Genomic DNA, 20,390 nt, shown 5'->3' with positions numbered 1-20,390 from the left:
ATGCAAAGGCAAACAATGGCCGAGGCGATGCAACAGGTGGATTTATAGGACATTCCCAGAGGAAATAAGGTCTGCACGCTGATTGGTCGTCTGCTTGGAACGTTTCTCCCTGACAATGATGTGAATGTCCCCAGACTGAGACAGGTGTGAAAGCCTGACACCTGGAGGCGTCACATGGTTCTGCATCATAACATGATGTGACACACATCTTTAACATACTGTGACGTTAGAATTATAAGGTTCTATCTCCATTTTTGTCAACATTTTGTTTTTTACATAATCTGATCCATTAGGTGTTTATTAATGCCCGTGTGGTGTTGTTTTTTTAAATGTTGAAATTTTTGAGTTAGTAATTCATAAAATACAAAGGTTCCATCTCACAAAACGTAATGGAATGTAAAAACGTTGACGCTCAATATCTCTGAACTGCCCTAAACGGAGATAGAACCTTATCATTCTAAGCTCACGATACTGTAGCAACCCTGTTACTGTGTTGTGTCATGTGTGCCAATGCACCCCTGTGATTGGTGGAGGTGGGCGCATGCGTGTGGGGGTTGTTGTGTTGAGACCGTGGAGAGAGGAAGAACTCCGGTTAATTGAGAAAGTTGGTATGCGAGTTAAACAATTAAACAATCAGTTACAAGAGAGAAGCTATCTGTTGTTATTCCACCACTGTCCAAGTTGGGACGTTACATTGGTGTCAGAAGTAAAAAAATAAAGAAAAAACGACCGTTCGTCACCCTTCGTTGGTCAGTGTACAGTTAGCTAGCTAGCGGCTACAGCCGCGGACATAATGGCCATGCAGCGGGACGGGACCGGGACGCGTCCGAAAGTGAAGGAGGAGAAGTATGGAGAGAAGGAGGGAGGGTGATTATGCTTCAAGGCTGGCGGAGGAAGGTGGAAGTGCTTCAGCACACAAGGCTCACTTGAGGGACACAGTCAGGAGATTAGCTGCCGATGCAGGACTGGGCTCGTCCTCCAGCGCAGCGACGCACAGCAGAGACTATGTACACAAAGATGGCGGCCCCCGCGGGAATCATGTCCCTGTTAAAACACCAAAATACTCTGGTAAGGCAGACTGGGAGGCTTTCCGTGCCCAATTTGAACTATTAGCGCGGGCGGCGGGCTGGTCTGAGGACAATAAAGCTCTATAGCTGGCTCTATGCCTCACAGATGAAGCATTAGCATGCTTGCTACTACTTAGCCCAGATGAGAGAGGGGACTATTGGGCTTTAGTTGGCGCTCTGCAGAGGCGGTTTGGACAATGTGAACAGCCTGGTGTCCTGCGCTCTGAACTGTGTAGCAGGCGCAGGCAGCCCGGGGAGCCACTCCGGGCGTTAGCCAATGACATTGAGACCCTGTCAAGGAGAGCCTATGCCCACATGCCCCCCGGGGTGCAGAGTGAGCTCGCCAGAGACCAGTTTATCCAGGCTATAAATCCAAGGGAGCTGCGCATCCAGACCCAACTGGCACACCCCCGCACGCTACAAGAGGCACTCGAGCTGGCGTTGGAAAGAGAGATCGTGGGAGCTGGGACAGCAGAGAGCAGTCTGGCGGTCAGCAGCCCTGTTGTGAGAACCGCAGTTGATAACAGCCTAACCCAAGAGAGGCCTGCGTGGGCGACAGAGCTGACAGAACTGATCCGGGCTGTGTCGCTGCAATCATCACGCAGTGACACACGCCCGCGCAATCGAAATGACTGGGGTGACATGCGGCCTCGCCAGGGCCCTTTTGTGTGTTGGGAGTGTGGCCAAGCTGGCCATATCCGCAGGCGGTGCCCCAAGCTCGCTGGCGACCAGGGAAACGCCCCGGGGCCTGTATAGATGGGACGATACAGGCCCCTGGCGCCGCATCCCATGCTGCCCCACCTCTGACAGGAGCCCAGCAGCACAGACGGGGGAGTGGGGCTCCACTCCCCCCAGAAGCGAATGACACCGCGGAGTCCGCAAGGGTGGTAGGGTGGACTCATGCTGGGGATTTTTGTCATGTCCACATCACCCTGGCTGGGACTCCCTGTACGGCCCTTGTGGACACCGGCTCCACTGCAACACTGATGAGGCCCGACGTCGTTCCAGTGGGGACACAATTGGAGCCAACTGCTGTGCAGCTGCGAACAGTAACAGGTGAACTAGCCCCTATGCGGGGGAGAGGGAGGGTGGCTATAAATGTGGGAGGTCTGTCAGTGACATTTAGTGTATGGGTGGCAGATGTGCAGGACCCCTGTATACTGGGTCTGGACTTCCTACGGTTTGCTTGCTGTGTGCTGGACCTGGGGAAGGACACACTGAGCTTCCCTGGGGGCCCCACTGTTAAAATGATATCCCCCTCGCTGGTCCCGAGACCACAACCACTGTCCGTGAAAGCCACAGACACGCAATGTTATGGGCCTGACCCCTCGGCTGAGGACAATGGCGCCCCACTCTCCCGCCCAAACCCCCCACCCCCCCCTTCACCCATCCCCTCGATGTTTGGTAGCCCATCGGTTGAGCCCCACACCCCCACTGGTGGACAGTCTCCATCTCCGGCAACACTTCCCTCTACAGGTTTGGGCCCCCTTCCCCCGACCCAGCCGTCCACAACGGAAGAGGTGGATAGACTGTCGGCAGTGAGAGAAATATGGAAACGTAACTGTGACACGTTGGAGCCCTGGCAACAAGAAGAGCTATGGCAGGTGTTGTCTGAATTTAAAGACATTTTCGCCCTGACAGAGGAGGAAGTGGGACTGACACATCTGGTGCAGCATGAGATAGACACCGGGGATGCTCGGCCCATCAAGATGCGTCCCCGCCGTCTTCCCATGGCATATCAGGCGGCTGCCGACAGTGCGATTGAGGAGATGCTGAGGGCAGGCATCATTGAACCCTCTGACAGTCCCTGGGCTTCGGGGGTTGTAATGGTCAACAAAAAAAAGAGCCAGAAAATGAGATTCTGTGTGGATTACAGACCGCTGAACAGCGTGACCAGGAAAGACTCGTATCCACTGCCCCGCATCGACGAGTCACTGGACTTGGTGTCCGGCTCATCCTGGTTCTCCTCACTAGACCTGCGCAGTGGCTATTGGCAGGTGCCCCTTAGCCCCGAGGCCAGGCCGAAGACCGCCTTCTGTACGGGCAGGGGGTTGTGGCAGTTCCGTGTCCTCAGCTTTGGCCTATGCAATGCCCCTGCCACGTTCGAAAGGCTGATGGAAGAGGTGCTGCTTGGCATCCCCCGCCAAGAATGCCTGGTCTACCTGGATGACATTCTGGCTCATGGGAGCTCCTTCCAGGCGACCTTGGGGACCCTGAGGCAGATACTGCAGAGGATAGCAGCGGCGGGTCTGAAGCTCCACCCTGACAAATGTTGCTTCATGAGGAGAGAAGTGGAGTTTTTGAGGCACAAGCTGGGGGCAGAAGGCATCAGCACAACGGATGAGAAGGTGCATGCAGTACAAGACTGGCCCACCCCCACTACCCAGCGAGAGCTAAAAAGCTTTCTGGGTTTGGCCTCATACTACAGAAGGTTTGTGCGAGGCTTCTCCTGCCTAGCTGCCCCCCTGTATCGCCTGCAGCAGAAGGACAGGGATTTCATCTGGACGCCGGAGTGTGAACAGGCCTTCAACTCTCTCAAGAAGGCGTTGACAGAGTCCCCCACTCTCACTCCCCCGAACCCCAACCTGCCATTTGTCCTGGACACGGACGCCAGCGACGTTGGCACAGGTGCGGTGCTGAGTCAGGTGGGGCCGGAGGGAGAGAGAGTTGTGGCGTATTTCAGCAAAACGTTCAACAAGGCAGAGCGCCGCTACTGCGTCACACGTAGAGAGATTCTGGCCATTGTGATGGCAATAAGCCACTTCCGATATTACCTCTGTGGCCTGCCCTTCACTGTCAGGACCGACCACTCAGCTCTCCAGTGGTTGATGTCCTTCAAGGAACCGGAGGGGCAGATCGCCCGCTGGCTGGAACAGCTGGCGTCCTACGACGTCACAGTGGTGTACAGGGCCGGCGCTCGCCACGCCAATGCCGATGCTCTGTCCCGACGCCCCTGTGCGCCAGCCGGGTGTCGCTACTGCGAGCGCAGAGAGGCACGTGAGAGAGAGAGCTCCGGGAAGAGGAGGGGATATGTCCCATGCACGAGGGGAGTGAGCCGGTCTGCAGAGAGATGCAGGTTATCGGCTCAGCGGAGTGGAGAGCACAGCAGGAGCAGGATACCGATTTACAACCGGTGCTGCAGTGGGTGGAGTCTGGACAGAAACCACCGTGGCCTGAGGTAGCAGGGAGCTCACCTGCAACTAAGGGACTGTATGCAAAGTTTGAGACCCTGCGTGTGAGTGAGGGGGTGCTGCAAAGAGCCTGGAAAGAGCCAGCTACAGGAGAGAGCAAGTGGCAGGTGGTGGTCCCCCGAGCGCTGAGAGAGGCCGTGTTCCGAACCTCTCATGGAACCACAGGGGCTGGACATTTTGGAGTCTCCAAGACCCTTCGTCGCCTCCGTCAAGGGTTTTACTGGGGGCAGTTCCAAAGGGATGTTGAAGACTTTTGTCGCCGCTGTGACCTCTGTGCTGCGCACAAGGGTCCTCCGGATCAGTCCCACGCGCTGCTCCAGCAGCTGGCGGTGGGCGCTCCCATGGAGAGAGTAGCAGTGGATGTCATGGGCCCCTTTCCCCGCACGGACAAGGGCAATCGTTTTGTCCTGGTGGCCATGGACTATTTTACAAAATGGCCAGAGGCATACGCGTTGCCCAACCAAGAGGCAGAGACTGTGGCAGATGTTCTAGTAGAGGGCATGTTTGCCAGGTTTGGAGCAGCAGAGACCATCCACAGCAATCAAGGGAGGAACTTCGAGTCGCGGGTGTTCGCTGCTATGTGTGAGCGTCTGGGCATGCACAAGACCCGGACCACACCCTTACATCCCCAGAGCGATGGACTCGTGGAAAGGTTCAATAGGACCTTAGCACAGCAGCTCGCCATCCTCACCGCAGAACACCAGCGTGACTGGGACATGCATATTCCCCTCGTCCTCATGGCCTACAGATCTGCTGTGCAGGACTCCACCTCCTGCACACCTGCCCTGCTCATGTTGGGGAGAGAACTACGGACGCCGGCAGAGATGGCTTTTGGCAAATCCCCGGACACTCCGACTGTTCCCCCGGGGCGGGAGTACGCCAGAAGACTCCAAGACAGGATGGAGTCAGCTCACAGCTTTGCTCGCAATCAGCTGGAGAAAGCGGGTATGAGACAGAGGAGGAATTATGACGTGAGGGCCAAAGGAAAGCACTTCCAGGCTGGGGACCTGGTGTGGGTGTATAGTCCACGGAGAAAGAGGGGCCGATGCCCTAAGTTGGACTGTCACTGGGTGGGGCCCTGTAAGGTACTGGAGAGGGTGGGGGAGGTAGTGTACAGGGTCCAGCTACCACCCAGGGGAAGACGGGTGGTACTTCACAGAGACAGGTTAGCCCCATACAGAGGGGACTCTCTTCCCCCTCAGCATCCTGAGCCACCGACACCCTCCAGGAGAGACAGGGACACTAATGACACGCACAGGCCAAGGAGAACGGGCCTTAGAACAGCAGTGGGCAGGAGCCCCAGTACCCCTGAACCCAATTCCCCAGATTCACTGCCTATGTCCCCCATTGATACCACCCTCATTGATACCCCCCATTTCCCCTATTCACCACCCCAAGTCCCTGCCATGCAGCAGGGTAGTCCCACTCAACGGGCGGAGCCGCCTGTGTCACTACCAGGACAACAACCTCCGAGACTGAGACGGGCCCCGGGTCACCTCAGAGACTTTGTTTAGCCCTCGGGGCGAGGGCCTTTGTAAGGGGGGAGCAGTGTAGCAACCCTGTTACTGTGTTGTGTCATGTGTGCCAATGCACCCCTGTGATTGGTGGAGGTGGGCGCATGCGTGTGGGGGTTGTTGTGTTGAGACCGTGGAGAGAGGAAGAACTCCGGTTAATTGAGAAAGTTGGTATGCGAGTTAAACAATTAAACAATCAGTTACAAGAGAGAAGCTATCTGTTGTTATTCCACCACTGTCCAAGTTGGGACGTTACAATACATTAACGTTAATACAAACATGTTATACATCTACCTATGAAATAAGCCTCTATTCACTGTACATGCAAGTTCTTGTATTTTATTTATAGATTCAATGATTTGATCTAGTGATTTAATTGATGTGAACTGCGTGAATCATGGATAACGTTTGCTGTCTAAGCAACAAAGTATCAAATCAACCCTATAATGAAGTACGAAGTGCTCCAACGTGAGGAAGACTGAACTTTCTAGACTTGTGGCCCTGATAAGACGTGTTGAATGATTCGAGGGATTTTTGCATTTTTACGTTGAATTTATAACGAACAAATTATATTAGGATATTGTACATATTTCAGAATTTATAAAAGTCAAACTATATAAATAATATTACATATTTTACTTAGAAACCTGAATTAATGGATACAATTAAAAAATATATATAGTGTACATATTCCAACCTTCACCCCTTTACTGTATGTTGGTATAATCCAAGTGACAGCTAAGGCTGCGTTCGTAAATATTCTGTGAGAGCGCCGGAGCGCACACTGGGTTCAACCTCACAAAGGGACCAAGTAATTTGATTGGACAAGAGGGCACTCCATGAGTGCTGATCAGATTTCCAGAGCGTGTTTACGAACGCACCCTAAGCCTCCGGCTAGTCAGCTAGCAGCAAACTGCACAATGAGAATAATCAAACGTGTCGTTGTGGTTTAGTGTCGCTTATCGGTCCTCCGTGTTTATCTGATTGTTTATAAACCTACACTTGTCACCAACATGTCAGCACCGAAGAAGGGGGATCTGTCTTCCACCGAGAAGGAGTTATTCCAGGTTATTGCTGCAGGTAAAGCCTCCTTAGCTAGCTACTAGCAACCCTTTTATGCTAATGTCATGTTGACAGCTAATCTTTTCCATTGCCGATCATTTTACTTGACTTTTAGTATCATTATGGACTCAATGCATCATCTCGCGGTGGTGGCTGTTTGCATGTGCAATCTGTCACCAACATTTTTAATTTTTTTTTTTGCAAATGATTGCAAGTTGATGACTTTGTGAGTTAGCTAACTGTAGCTAGCTGTTTCTATGTGGACTATGCATGCACAGCTAGGCGAGCAATGCTAGCAGGAGTCAGTGATGTCAGCAGAGTGGAGGTGATGGACATTCATGTGTGTCCCTTTGCCTGGTCACTGGTTTGTCCTCATAGGCTGGCTGGGTATGGAAGCATATAGCTGACATAATTCAAATGCCAATGCAATATGAGATTGCAATGACATGTTCCACTTTTGCATGCATTCAGAATGCATGCAAAAGTGGAACATGCAATTGCAATCTCATATTGCATTGGCATTTGAATTATGTCAGCTATATGCTTCCATAGCTGGGGATACTTCACCTACCTTCATGTTGTTTTAGTACTATAGTACTGTATAAGACAACTGTTGATCTTAAGCCATGCTTAGCTTTGGTTATCGATTAGTTTAAGTTAGAAGTAATCATACACACAGAAAAGTAATGTCATACATGCTTAATTCGCACTTTACTAACTTTACTGTATCCCCAATTTCTTAGGAAATGTTCAGGAAGCCTCAAGACTGTTAGGCTGCAAGGATGTACGAGTCAACTGTTTGGATGAGGTACATGTCCACAATGTCGATGTGTCTGTCAGTGATTTAAAGATGAACAATGTAACTGTGCTCATCTCTCGTGTCTCATTCTGTTTCGATGAGTATCATTTTGTCGCTGGCACTGTTGATTTCTTATCTCACAATTGACCTTCGAGTTGGACAGTAGGCCTGTGTAGGGCTGAACCCACTGCCAGGGAGCTTACGCTGCCTTTGTTCATCATGACAGGTGCATCTGGCTTAAGAGATCTAGCCGAAGCGCTAAAGGAGGGTCTCTTGAGTGTGGCTCTCTTAGAACAGCAGTTTCAGTTGTTCTAGTTTAGGCCTGTCTGTCAACATCAGGTGTGTGACAGGCATGTTTGGTTCATCATTATTATTCCACCGCACTAATGCTATTCTAAAATATCTTGTCAGCGACGTAGGCCTAATTTAGTCCCAGGGTCTCTATAATTCTTAAATGCTTTTCTCAAACGTCACACACAAGTCTTTGACAGGTGTGTTTCCCTTCTTCAGTATGGGATGACGCCCCTCATGCATGCTGCATACAAGGGCAAGGCGGACATGTGCAAACTGCTACTGCAACATGGGGCAGATGTGAACTGCAATGAACACGAGCATGGCTACACAGCGCTGATGTTCGCTGGGCTGTCAGGTAATTAGAGAGGGATATCCCTGTAGCTCAGTTGGTTGGAGTACAGTGCTAACAATGCTTAGGTTGTGGGTTCGATTCCTGTTGGGACCATATATACTGAAATGTATGCACTCACTGCAATAAAAGCGTCAGCTAAATGGCATATATATATTATTATTATTATTAGTAGTAGTAGTAGTAGTAGTATATTATATTATTATTGTACATGTTACAGAACAGGGTCTAACTTGCCCAAAGACAAATCTTTAAATGTGTGAAATGACTTATTTTTTTCTCTACCTGTAGGGAAGACTGACATCACCTGGATGATGTTGGATGCAGGGGCAGAGACAGATGTGGTCAACTCTGTTGGACGCACAGCAGCTCAGATGGCTGCGTTTGTCGGTGTGTTGACACACAGTAGTTGTTTATAACATGAGCGTATCTCCTTACACATAGTGTATCAACATCCTCATCCTCATGTTCTGTGGCATGGACATGATGGCACCTGTAATAGTTAAACATATATATCTTTTTTAGACATTATACATTTTCAGATTTAAACTGCATTTAAAGTTTTCTTATCCAGTAGCAGCAGCTGTTGTTGTTGTTGTTGTTGTTGTTGTTGTTGTTGTTGTTGTTGTTAATTTCTACTACATTAAATGAAATGGAAAATAAAAACATAAAATGACCAAAAAGGTGTAGGCTGAAGTAAATAGCTTATAGTGCCTACCCTTTTACATGTTATCTTTTAAAACAAAACAGGAGCAAAAAGAAAAGCATAAACAAAACAAAAACAAAAGTTCCAAACGTTACATACGTCTGAATACTTCAGATTTCTGATTTATTCATCATATTTCTAAAACGTTTTTCTTTTAAATGTGCAGATTGAGTTACACATTTTTCCATCCGTCCATCCTCTCTTCAGGGCAGCATGACTGTGTGACGGTGATCAACAACTTCTTCTCCCGGGCGAGGCTGGAGTACTACACCAAGGCCCAGGGACTGGAGAAGGAACCCAAGCTGCCGCTCAAACTGTCAGGACCTCTCCATAAGATCATCATGAGCACCAACCTGAACCCTGTCAAGGTAAACCATGAGCACCACTTTTAGACTCTCTGTGAGTGATCCACTTACTCTTTGTCTCAATACTCAGAAATAGCCCTTTCCTCAGGTCTTCACTACTGTTGAAACTACTGATGGAATTTTTTCCATCCCTATCTCTCTCTCTCTCTCTATCTCTCTTTTTGTTTTTTTCTCTTTGCCTCCCTTTTCTCCCTCTCTCTCCCCCAGATGGTGATGCTGGTGAAGGAGAACCCCCTGCTGGCGGAGGTGGAGGCCCTGGAAAAGTGCAGGCGTGTGATGGAGCTCATCTGCGAGAAGTGTGTGAAGCAGCAGGACATGAACGAAGTGTTAGCCATGAAGATGCACTACATCAGCTGTGTGCTGAGCAAGTGTGGCTCCTTCCTCAAGGACCGTGACGACAAGCTTGATGGACTCATCAAGAGGTGTGTGTGTGTGCGTGCGTGCGTGCGTGCGTGCGTGCGTGCGTGCGTGCGTGCTAACCATATACAGGATGCGGTTTCTTATGTTATGTTGATAAAATTGGGCCTGGGTCAGCAGGTTTAGCCACTGTAGCTGGTGAGCTACATTCAGGACTTTTGATAACTTAATGATATTTTGCTTTTATTTCTTTTATTGAAAAAGCTACAACACGATTTTGTAAGCTGTAGAGGAGATGGACACAATATGCTGTCATGAATATCTGCCACTGAAGTGTCATCATACCCTGATATACTACACCCTGTTTTGTTAGGCCGCCATATTGAATATAAACCGTTGCTTTCCCATTGCCCTCCCCCAGCATGTTGAAGGGTCGGGAGAATGACGGCTTTCCGTTGTTCCAGGAGAAATTTGTCCGAGAGTGCATCCGCAAGTTCCCCTACTCAGACGCCACTCTGTTGCAGCAGCTGGTCAGGAGCATCGCTCCTGTGGAGATAGTAAGTCACTCAAACCCCTTTTCAATCAGTCTTTGTATCCAATTGTTAGAGGTCAGCTCTTGTTAGAGTAAAGCCTCTCTCGTGATGGTTTTATCCTGTGAGTCAGAGACATTTTTTTTTTTGCTGTTTGTGGCATTTTCACACAGGGTTTGTGGTATTGCTACTTACATTTTGTCTTTTTTTGGCATTGTTTACTTTTCGCACCTACCCTCTCATCTCGCCTCTGTCCTGCTGTTGCCCCTCCAGGGAAACGACCCAACTGCTATCTCGGTCCTGACCCAGGCAATCACAGGTCAGGTGGGCTTCATGGACGCTGAGTTCTGTACCACTTGTGGAGAGAAAGGAGCCGAGAAGAGATGCTCCATCTGTAAAATGGTAGGCCACATAGGTGTCATGGTAGGCCACATAGGTGTCATGGTAGGCCACATAGGTGTCATGGTAGGCCACATAGGTGTCATGCTGTGGATCAATGTCATATAATCATATATATGCCATTTAGCCGATGCTTGTATCCAAAGTGACTTACATTGTGTAGTGTATGTATACATGTTTCAGTATAAATGGTCCCAGCGGGAATCAAACCCACAATCTAAGAGTTGTTTGTGCCATCCTCTACCAACTGAGCCACAGAGGACTAGTATCAGCAGTGGTCTCATGGAATGTATTGAATATGGAATGTGTTGGATATGGTTCAACCAGAATATAGAATACATTTAAATACATTGATGTATCCAGAATAAAACAAGTGAAGCAGCACATCATACGCATTGAATCCTAGCTGAGTATTTGTTGTTACATTTCTGTTATTTATTGTTGTTTGTCAATGGTTTTTCTTTGTTATATGTTTTCTGTTGACCCCAGGGATAGTAATGGGGATCCTAATAAATCAAATCAAATCAAACCCCACTTAAACAACTTTTTATACGTTGTTATGTACAGGTGATATATTGTGACCAAGACTGCCAGAAAACGCACTGGTTCACCCACAAGAAGGTCTGCAAGAAACTGCAGGAGCAGAGGGAAAAACAGGAAGAAGAGTCAGCCAGGCTAATAGAACAACGCAGTAAAGGTATGTAAGGTGCCCCACTTTACAACGGACAGGTGTAATCTATACCCACCTTGATTCTGATCAATGTGATTGTTCATTAATGACACTTTTGCAGTGAACTTCTGAAGTGGTCTTTAGCTGATCAAATAGGCTCTTGTCCTTCTCCTGGGCATCGGTCATACAGTGTGCTCTCTTGCTTTCTCAGAGGAGAGTGAGGCGACGGAGGACGTGACTAGCTCCATGCAGGACCTCTCTGTGGAGCCGAGTAGTGAGGACTATCCCTCCTCCCCCTCAGACCCCCAGGGAGAGCCCCCGAGCCCTGACTCTCCTCCAGCCACCGACAACTGAGAAGGGGGACGTTAACCATAGAGATACAATACCTACACCCAGACATCTCCTACTCCAGGTTCACACTGTGGTCCTATAAGGAAGGCCTACCCACAAGACCAACAGCCAACCAGGAGATGTGGTATGAGACAGCACACAAGCTTCTGGACTGATCCAACAGGGAAAGGATCCCTTATTTATCAATGATCGGACATTGCCACCAAAGCAGCGCAACACTATTGCACACGGGGAAGGATATGGGTCACAAGTGTCAATGTTTTTTTTTTTTAATTCAAGGTTGTTTGTCAGTTATCCACATTTACTGTGAAATATTGAAATATCTATAGACCAATGTAATTATGTTTGGGTTCCGGTTTTGTTAGAGAACATGGACAGTATTTCAGGGAGTGTGTTGTGAAGAGTGTGTATGTAGTGCATTTGATTGACATTGTACAGGTCATTTAAGACTGCCTTAAGAGACTCTAGCATAAAGTATATGTCTTAGTTAGCACATTGATAAAGGAGGTAATTTGTGAGCATACAGTTAAGTATATTTAAGGTTTGTATTCCCACCAAAATAATGACTTTTACACCATAATACTCTCATCATCCCTCATAGGACTTGGATGAAAAGATGACTCACGCCAAGTAGGCTACCCCTCTATTGATGTTGCTGTATGTCAAGTTGAATACTGATGTTTTAAGGATGTCAAACGACTGTGATTGCAATACAATAAAATAAACATAAACCTCATCACCCAGTATTAATGTTTTGTGCACCGTTGTTTTTATTATTACTTTAAATGCATTTTATGATAAAGTAGTATGGACTCAACGTGCATGGGATTTTTTTTAATTGAGAGCAGTAAGGAAACAAAGATGCTGATCCTTTACTGATAAAACCAGGCAGAGAGGTGTGCACGTGGTGTGGGTGCATCTCAATAGTCTAAAGTGGATTTCTCTGCCACTCATCTCCTTTTCTACATCTAAACTGAATTGGTGAACAGGCAGCCTGATGCTACTTTCACCTGTCCTGCATTTCCCCGTCGCCGGGGATGAAAGAAATGAGGTGAAGAGAGGAAGCCACTTTACACTATTGAGCGCTGCTACAGAGCGCTCATCTGAACTGGACGGTGCGGAGGTTGGGCCCTGGTCGTCTGTCCAACTCTCCCAGCTGTCTCTGCTGGTCCGTGGGGAAGGCGCTCCAGTCCACTGTGGAGAACTGCATGATGGACCTCTGCATCGCCTTCCTCATCTTGGGGTCTGAGATCTCAGCAAACGGATTCCGGTGCCTAAATTCAATATTCAAAAGAATGCAGCCAGAGGCACCATTTAGAGCTAATTTCTATTAATCTATGTCACTATTATCACTACTAATACATAGAAGTACACTATATATACCATTAGTATCACGTTTAGTGATTTATAGCACTAAATATTCAGAGAGCACAGATCACAGCCACTTACCTGTTGAAATGTCTTCTTGTGCCACAGTTACCTGCAAGAAAAAGCCATATCATCAATTAAAACAGTGTGGTATATGATGTAAACGATATAAACATGCATCGAATTAGGGCACTTACTGTAGTAGTAGTAGTAGTAGTAGTAGTAGTAGTAGTAGTAGTAGTAATAGTGGAGACAAGTTGAGACTTGATGACTATATAGTAGCCTATCCCCCATGACACATGTATGGCAGGGTGAAATTATCAAGGCAGTCAGATTCTAGGAGTCCCAGTGCTTCAACACACACACACACACACACACACACACACACACACACACTGTAAAATGGCAGCAAACCAATGAGACCGAAACCTTTCAGTAGGCGACCGTCATCGTTGGTGTCCCTCAGTGTCAAGTCTGGAGTCTCCGTCCCCCTGCCAAAGGCCAAGGACTGGAGGACACGATAACGCTCCGTACTGAACAGCTGGAATGAGCTCCTCCTCTCCTGCTGCTTCACCTCTGTAAACAGGCAGTTACTTAAGGTTCAAGTCTGAGAAATGCTAATTAGATTAGATTAGATTCAACGTTACTGTCATTGCATTGAGTACAAGTACCAGACAACGAAACAGTTTAGCATCTAACCAGAAGTGCAAATAGAGATAATAGTGCAAAACATATTGTAGACAAAATAGGATATATACAGTTATGAAGTGATAAGTACAGTATGATACGTACAGTAGTATATACAAGAGATGGATAACAGTAATCTACGTACAGTTAAGGTAGATATGTACAGTTTGATGTATAGAGATTAGAGATTTATTGAGTTGTGTTTCATTCTTCTATAGGAGAAATGCTATACAGGATTATACACCAGTTTATTCATTAGGCTATCTTTGTTTATCTGAGTTGGTTATTGAGAACATGTTCCATTTTACAATGGCGACCTGGCCAGGAGGGGGCAGTGGTACTCCGTTTTTGTAGAACGTAAATTACTTTAGTCGAATGCTGGAAATGTATATTACCTCTTCTGTCCAGTAATTGCACGGATGGCAAGTGATGAATCACGTATTGACGATACTCAGGGTCTTGTGAGAAGGGATTCTGGAAAAAAGCTGCAACAAAATGTTTCATACTTTCATAATCAAAACTACAGAATCAAAACTATAACATTTGCAGAACTCTTCCTCACATGACTGTGTAACATTGTGAATAGTAACAGTGTTAACATTGGTCACTCACTAACAGTATGCAGATCCTGCATGTGCTTCAGCTCAGCCACTGAGTCCTCCAGCCTCTTCATCTGGTTGTTGTGCAGAAGGAGAACTCTGAGACAGGTCAGGTGACTCAGGACCCCTGGAATGGAATATACATATGTCATACCTAGAACTGCATATGCCTCACTTAAGGTTAATACTTCAATTTATTGAAAGCACCAAATAGCACATTTTAATAGAATAAGAACACAAGATATATATAATATTAATAATAATATATTATATATATATAACACACATTTATATATATATATATATATATATATATATATATATATATAAAACCATAACTCCTTACCTGAAATAGATATTATTTCATTATTTTGTAGGTACATTTCAGTCAAGCAACAGTTGAGAGTGTGGCAAGAGATCTCCTTGATCTGAAAAGAAGATAATAAGAAACCTTTTCTTCCTCTTCTACACACATGGTTGAAACGCACTGGAAATGCATACAGTAGATTAAATGGTATTTTGTCTTTCTAATATGAGTTGCCTTCCAACTCAATTGTCAAATGGCTAACTACACAGCAATGATGGAAGTTAAAGACATCCCCATAACCCATGACAGTGCAATGAGTGCAGACAGTAGTGTTCAGCAGGCCTGTAACTGCTGCTACAGCCCCCCCCCTCCCCCCCGCAATATGGACTAACTACAGCACCTTATATTTATTTTAATTTATATTAATAGTATATTATATATATATTTATAAAACTGTATATATTGATTTGGAATTTGTAAATTGATTTTTTGTATTCCACCTTCTTACTCTTGTAGCACTTCTTTGGAGCCGGCAGTAACATTTCACTGTACATTGTACCTGTACGATATGCACGTGACAAATAAAATGGACTTTGAATAAAATTGACTTTAAATAAAATTGACTTTAAATAAAACTGACTTTGCCTACCTTGTTGTCGTTCATCCATAGGTATCTCAGCAGGGAGAACCTGGACAGGTCAGGGATGTGGGTGAGTCCTCTGTAGAAGTCATATTCATGTTTAAGTGCTATATATTAGGCATTAGCATTTAAAGAAGCATTACAGCCTTATTAATTTCAGTAATTGCAAGTAGTCTTGCAATCATAAAGTTGCTCATTCGTTAGTAGTTGAGTAAACGAATCGCGTATCTACCTTTTGGCGAGGTAAAGTTGACAGACATCGATGTCCCTCCTGATTCCATACTTGTGGAGAGCATAATCAATGTCCTATAAGAAATATGCGGAGGAATTACAGAGTAATAGTGCATTCAATCTACATCATATTTAAGGAATATTTCAGCACAATTGACTTTATAGTTCAGAGATAGCTAACTACCTTCTCGCACAGCTCCATCGCCTGCCTGTCACTTGTGAATGTGAATGTCCCACCTGTTGCCAGGAAACACCTGTTTTACTTTTGTGTCAAAACAAACAAAACGAAAATCTGAGCCCCTGATCTGATTGCTGCAATTGCTGAAGTTTACTCTCATGCTTTTCGTTTTTTTGCATGGATTTCAATAGGCCTAAGTTGTATCTGTTATGGGCCTAAGTTGTATCTGTTATGGCTATGCCTATTTGTCGCATGATATCAAATTAGTGCGGGATTCAACTCCCTCTCTGGTGGCGGTAATCTGTCACTAGGGGGCGTACTTTCCCTATTTAGTGTGCCTGGGAAGCAAGCAACGGTGGCTCAGCATGACACACGTTAGCTGATAATTAAGCCTATACTGTCTTTGCGCTTGCATTCTGTTGAAATTTTGTTTTCCCTCCAATGCATTCATGTATAACTAACTACAAAATGTACTTATCAACAAAAATACTAGTGCATCATATTTCTTTGGCATTATTAGGCTATATTTAGTTATCCTTGACCTGAAGAAAGTTCACAATTAGATATTGTGTCTGCAGCATTTCAGTTAAACGGACAATCTGGGATTGGTTCATCTGTTTTTGGACTGGTCAGTCCTCGCAAACATAGCTCCGTCGCAAATGGCCCCTTTATGATGACAGTAACAGCTCAGTAAGGGAGTTTATAGAAAATAATTCATTTATTACAATGCTATAATAGGGGGAAATGCAGCAGATCCCATGAGTATGGTGGCTAAGTACAAACACAGAGAGCAGCTCTCCTGAATGAGATATATACATCCATTGTCTGCAGTGGCGCTTCCTTAGGGATTCATACCCAATCCAATGCACCCATGACCTTTCTTTCTGCTTTGTTCCCCTGGTCCCCCCCGGCCCCACCTTCTATTACCACATTAGGGTGCTTCTTGGTAATGTACACACTCCTGTCATGTTGCTTGTCAATATGTTAATAACTCATGCCCCCTTTATTTCCCATAGGATTAGCTCACCCCACTTACTGTATGTCACAGCCGCCTGGGCTGGACACATAAAGAGCGGCTAGCTCAGCTTTCCCTTCCCTTAGATGTGAGGAAAATAACAGTGGCATATCGTATGAACTTCTCCAGCATTCAACGTTAACCCAACCACCAAGGAGACTCTGAATTAGTAAACCAACCATGTACTCAATGGCCTCTTGGGATGCACTGGTTGTGTTGTCTTTATTTGTGAGGTGAAAAAAAAAGCTGTAATTCTCTTTAGTTAAAAGGCACCTCGCACATAAGAGAAAAGAGACAATAGCGTAAACAATTCATCGTGGCTTCGCATGGAGGACAGGTGTTCCGAAATACACAATATAGAGAGACACATTGTCACATTTGCATTGTGGTACACACTAGTGTTTACTATGGAAAGGGGCTACAGTATTAAGTGCACACATACATATTACACCAGGGAACAGCAGTGTATCGGATTTCATTCACACGAGGAACAATTAGCCTCTATGCACGACGCCTCTTTTCAAATCTGTAAGACCAGTCTGAATTGAAAGTGCTCCCACCGAAGTAATTATATCTCTCATTTTCCATACAGAGAACACACAGAGTCTCCAGTTAGTCTAGGCACTCCAATCATCCAAGTCAATTAAAATGACAAGGGGATTGAGATGTGGAGAATGAGAACAGCAAGATACAGACGGCACATTACCAACACAGCGTATCATGCTTCACTTTTGAATTAAGTGAATAGGTGAAACTGCATGTCAGAACAAGGGGAGAATATGTGATTGAGATCATGTTTCTGAAGGCCAAAACATTTCCACAGTCAGACCACATTATTGCAGAGAGTAAGTGAGTGGGACATGTTCTTAATCTAGGCTATTTGAAATGAAACGTGATTAGAGGATGAATGCGTTCTCTCTTCATATGATAATGAAGCACCTATCAATCAATAGTACCTAATTTCATCAGTTGGAGAGATGCGAGCAGTGGCGGACTCAGGCTGTTTGAAGGGCAGGGGCGAAAAGAAAAAAAGGGCATCTACTGCACAACATGGTACCCCCATCAGTGCACATGGTCAAGTTTAGACCATTGGAAGGGCAGCCAATAGGGCACATCCTCTAATTTTGCCACTCAAAAGGGCACTTTAGTGGGACGGTTTTCAACTGTGGGGGCACATGGTCAAGTTTAGACCATTGGAGGGGCACCAATAGGGCACGTCCTCTCATTTTCGCCACTCAAAAGGGCATTTTTGCCACTCAAAAGGGCACTTAAGACAGACTATTTTCAACCATGGTCGCCCCCCCCCCCCTGAGTCCGCCAGTGATCAATAGTACCCAATTTCATCAGTTGGAGTCTTGGAGAGATGCGAGGTCATTCCAGATGTTGCGAAGAGGCAGTGCCTCTTTAGCCTGAGTTGAGGAGAGTGGGCGTGGTTGCCCACGCAGATACGCCCACGCTGGATTCGGAGGCTCTCCAAGATGTGCACCTGAGCGGTTGCCAAAACAAGTCGCGGGTTGGAGTATAAAAGCGCACGGGAAAGGTAACGCACTATCTCCGTTGCAGACTTCAGAGGCACAGCGTCAATTGACCTGACACGGGATCCGCTTGTTCCCTCCACACCCCCAGAAGCAGACATGCACTTGAGTGCGTGCAAGTCGTGCCATCTCTTATTCTGGTTCTCTGTACTGATGAGGAGTTGCCAAGCGTTCAAGAACGACGCGACAGAGATCCTCTACTCGCACGTGGGGGGCACCCCGGTGCAGGACGTCCCGAGCAACGGCTCTTTAAACCGCGCACGGAACGGCGGGAGAGGTGCGGGTAACACTGCGACTGATAGAGGAACCGGTGAGTATTGTGAAGAATTAAATATTGAAGTATTTGATTGATCACGTCGGTTTTTGGATCCTTTTTTTTATTTTTTATTGAGCACAATTTGTATATATTATTTCATTACAGAATAGAGATAAACTACAATTAGGATGCTGAGATCCACAACGAAAATACATTTTAATACATGGTATTTTTGAATATGATAACTGGCATGAATAAAGTAAACAAAATAAATAATAATTTCTTCAAACGACAAAGTATTGCAACATTGATTTATAACGGTATTACTCTTTTTTAAATAAACTATTTTATCTCAGTTATTGAATGAAACATATTTAAAATAATCAAATATCACATTACTATGTCTATGACAATATGTAATAGGATGCACAGTGATATCAGTTGGCTGCTCCCGTTCACTAAGTTGTGACACTCTCCAGAGGCCGTATCAAATGCACAGTGAGAGTGCCATGATGAAGCAGTGCTTGGCCCAACGACCTGCAACGCCACACTCTCCTGGCAGACGTCCATGCTGGGCGGTGGAGATGAGAGTCGCTCAGTGGCAGGCAGGACAGGCAGCGTTTGGGGAGTGATCGAGTGTCAGTGCTAGTGAATGGAGGTGTGCTCCTATACACAGGAAGTCTGAGATTGTGGCTCTGTTTGACTTGAGCTCTCTCAGTACCCCGAGCATGAAGGAGAGAAAAGAGAACCTCTCCTCTCTTCATTCATCAAACTCTGTCATAGAGAAGGGGGCGCATTGTCACTGAGGTGTATGGCGTTGTATGAATGGGTCTGGGCTTGGGTTTCACAGTGTAGAGGAGGGAGTTGTAGCCTGGGGTAGAACAATGCTGACAGTCTTACCAGTTGTGCAGGGATAATCCTACTATGAATCCCGCTCTATTGACATGGCTCAGAACACCAAAGCCTTTCCTTTCATGCAAAGGAAATGCACTATTTCCTCTACAAGCAAGCAAGCAATAGGTAGGCTACCAAAACCCCCAAAATAATTAGGACAGATATGTTTGTTTTTGTATCTAATAACCTTTTCTGCAACCTGCAATAGAAGACAGAAAAAAAGAAAAACAAACTTGACAGAGGTCGAATTCTCTTTTTTTTAAATGTAAAAAATGTAAAAAAAATAAAAGAAGTGTCTGGATTAACTCAGGTTCTCATCATGCCTGTGCCTCTCTCCCACAGTGCGAAGTCAAGTGGGGTGCCGAGAACTGAGGTCAACCAAGTACATCTCTGATGGCCAGTGCACCAGCATCAATCCCATAAAGGAGCTGGTGTGCGCTGGCGAGTGCCTCCCGGCTCAGATGCTCCCCAACTGGATCGGCGGCGGCTATGGTAGAAAGTTCTGGAGCCAGAGGAACAACCAGGACTGGCGCTGCGTCAACGACAAGACGCGCACCCAGCGTATTCAGCTGCAGTGCCAGGACGGCAGCACGAGAACGTACAAAATCACTGTGGTCACGTCGTGCAAGTGCAAGAGGTACTCCAGGCAGCACAACGAGTCGGGCAACAAGTTGGAAGAGCCCGCTCTCTCCCAGCCCCAGCTTCTCCACAGACACAAGGCCAAGAGCAAGAGCAAGACTAAGAGGAGGCTGGGGAAGAGCAGGCTGAATGAGAACGTGCACGAGACAGACCCCTAGAGACCCCTAGAGAAGGATGCGACAAAGTGTGGTCTTGGATTAACTCTCACTGTGTTTTGGCTTGTGAGGACCACTGACTGAGGGACTTGTGGACACCGCCTCGCTGAAGGCTGAGAGCCCAGTGCATCATCGAGTCATTTGTAAGCTTGTTCATTTGTTAGCTCATGTGGCTAAGATGGTGTGAACCAGAATGGGGACATGGCTGGTAGAACTTCAAGATAATCCACAT

General features: G+C 46.4%; 2 protein-coding genes across 2 annotated transcripts; both read left to right on the top strand.

Annotated features, from left to right (window-relative positions):
• The first annotated feature begins 6,706 nt into the window (after positions 1–6,706).
• On the top strand, positions 6,707–12,368 carry ankmy2a (ankyrin repeat and MYND domain containing 2a). Its single transcript, XM_080540112.1, has 10 exons — positions 6,707–6,852; positions 7,578–7,642; positions 8,144–8,282; positions 8,568–8,666; positions 9,190–9,350; positions 9,555–9,769; positions 10,126–10,261; positions 10,508–10,636; positions 11,201–11,330; positions 11,515–12,368. The coding sequence occupies exons 1-10, from the start codon at positions 6,786–6,788 to the stop codon at positions 11,655–11,657; spliced, it is 1,284 nt and encodes a 427-aa protein (XP_080396238.1). The 5' UTR covers positions 6,707–6,785; the 3' UTR covers positions 11,658–12,368.
• Positions 12,369–18,313: 5,945 nt separating this feature from the next.
• Positions 18,314–20,161, top strand: sostdc1a (sclerostin domain containing 1a; the record flags this gene model as incomplete). The annotated part of the gene is made up of 2 exons (XM_080541399.1): positions 18,314–18,524; positions 19,707–20,161. The coding sequence occupies 2 exons, from the start codon at positions 18,314–18,316 to the stop codon at positions 20,159–20,161; spliced, it is 666 nt and encodes a 221-aa protein (XP_080397525.1).
• Between the last annotated feature and the right edge of the window lie 229 nt (positions 20,162–20,390).

This window comes from Nansenia antarctica, assembly GCF_963989245.1.
Source record: "Nansenia antarctica genome assembly, chromosome: 10".
Taxonomy (NCBI): Eukaryota; Metazoa; Chordata; class Actinopteri; order Argentiniformes; family Microstomatidae; genus Nansenia; species Nansenia antarctica.
Note: the sequence above shows the minus strand (reverse complement) of the source record. Positions and strands in the feature narration are given on the sequence as shown.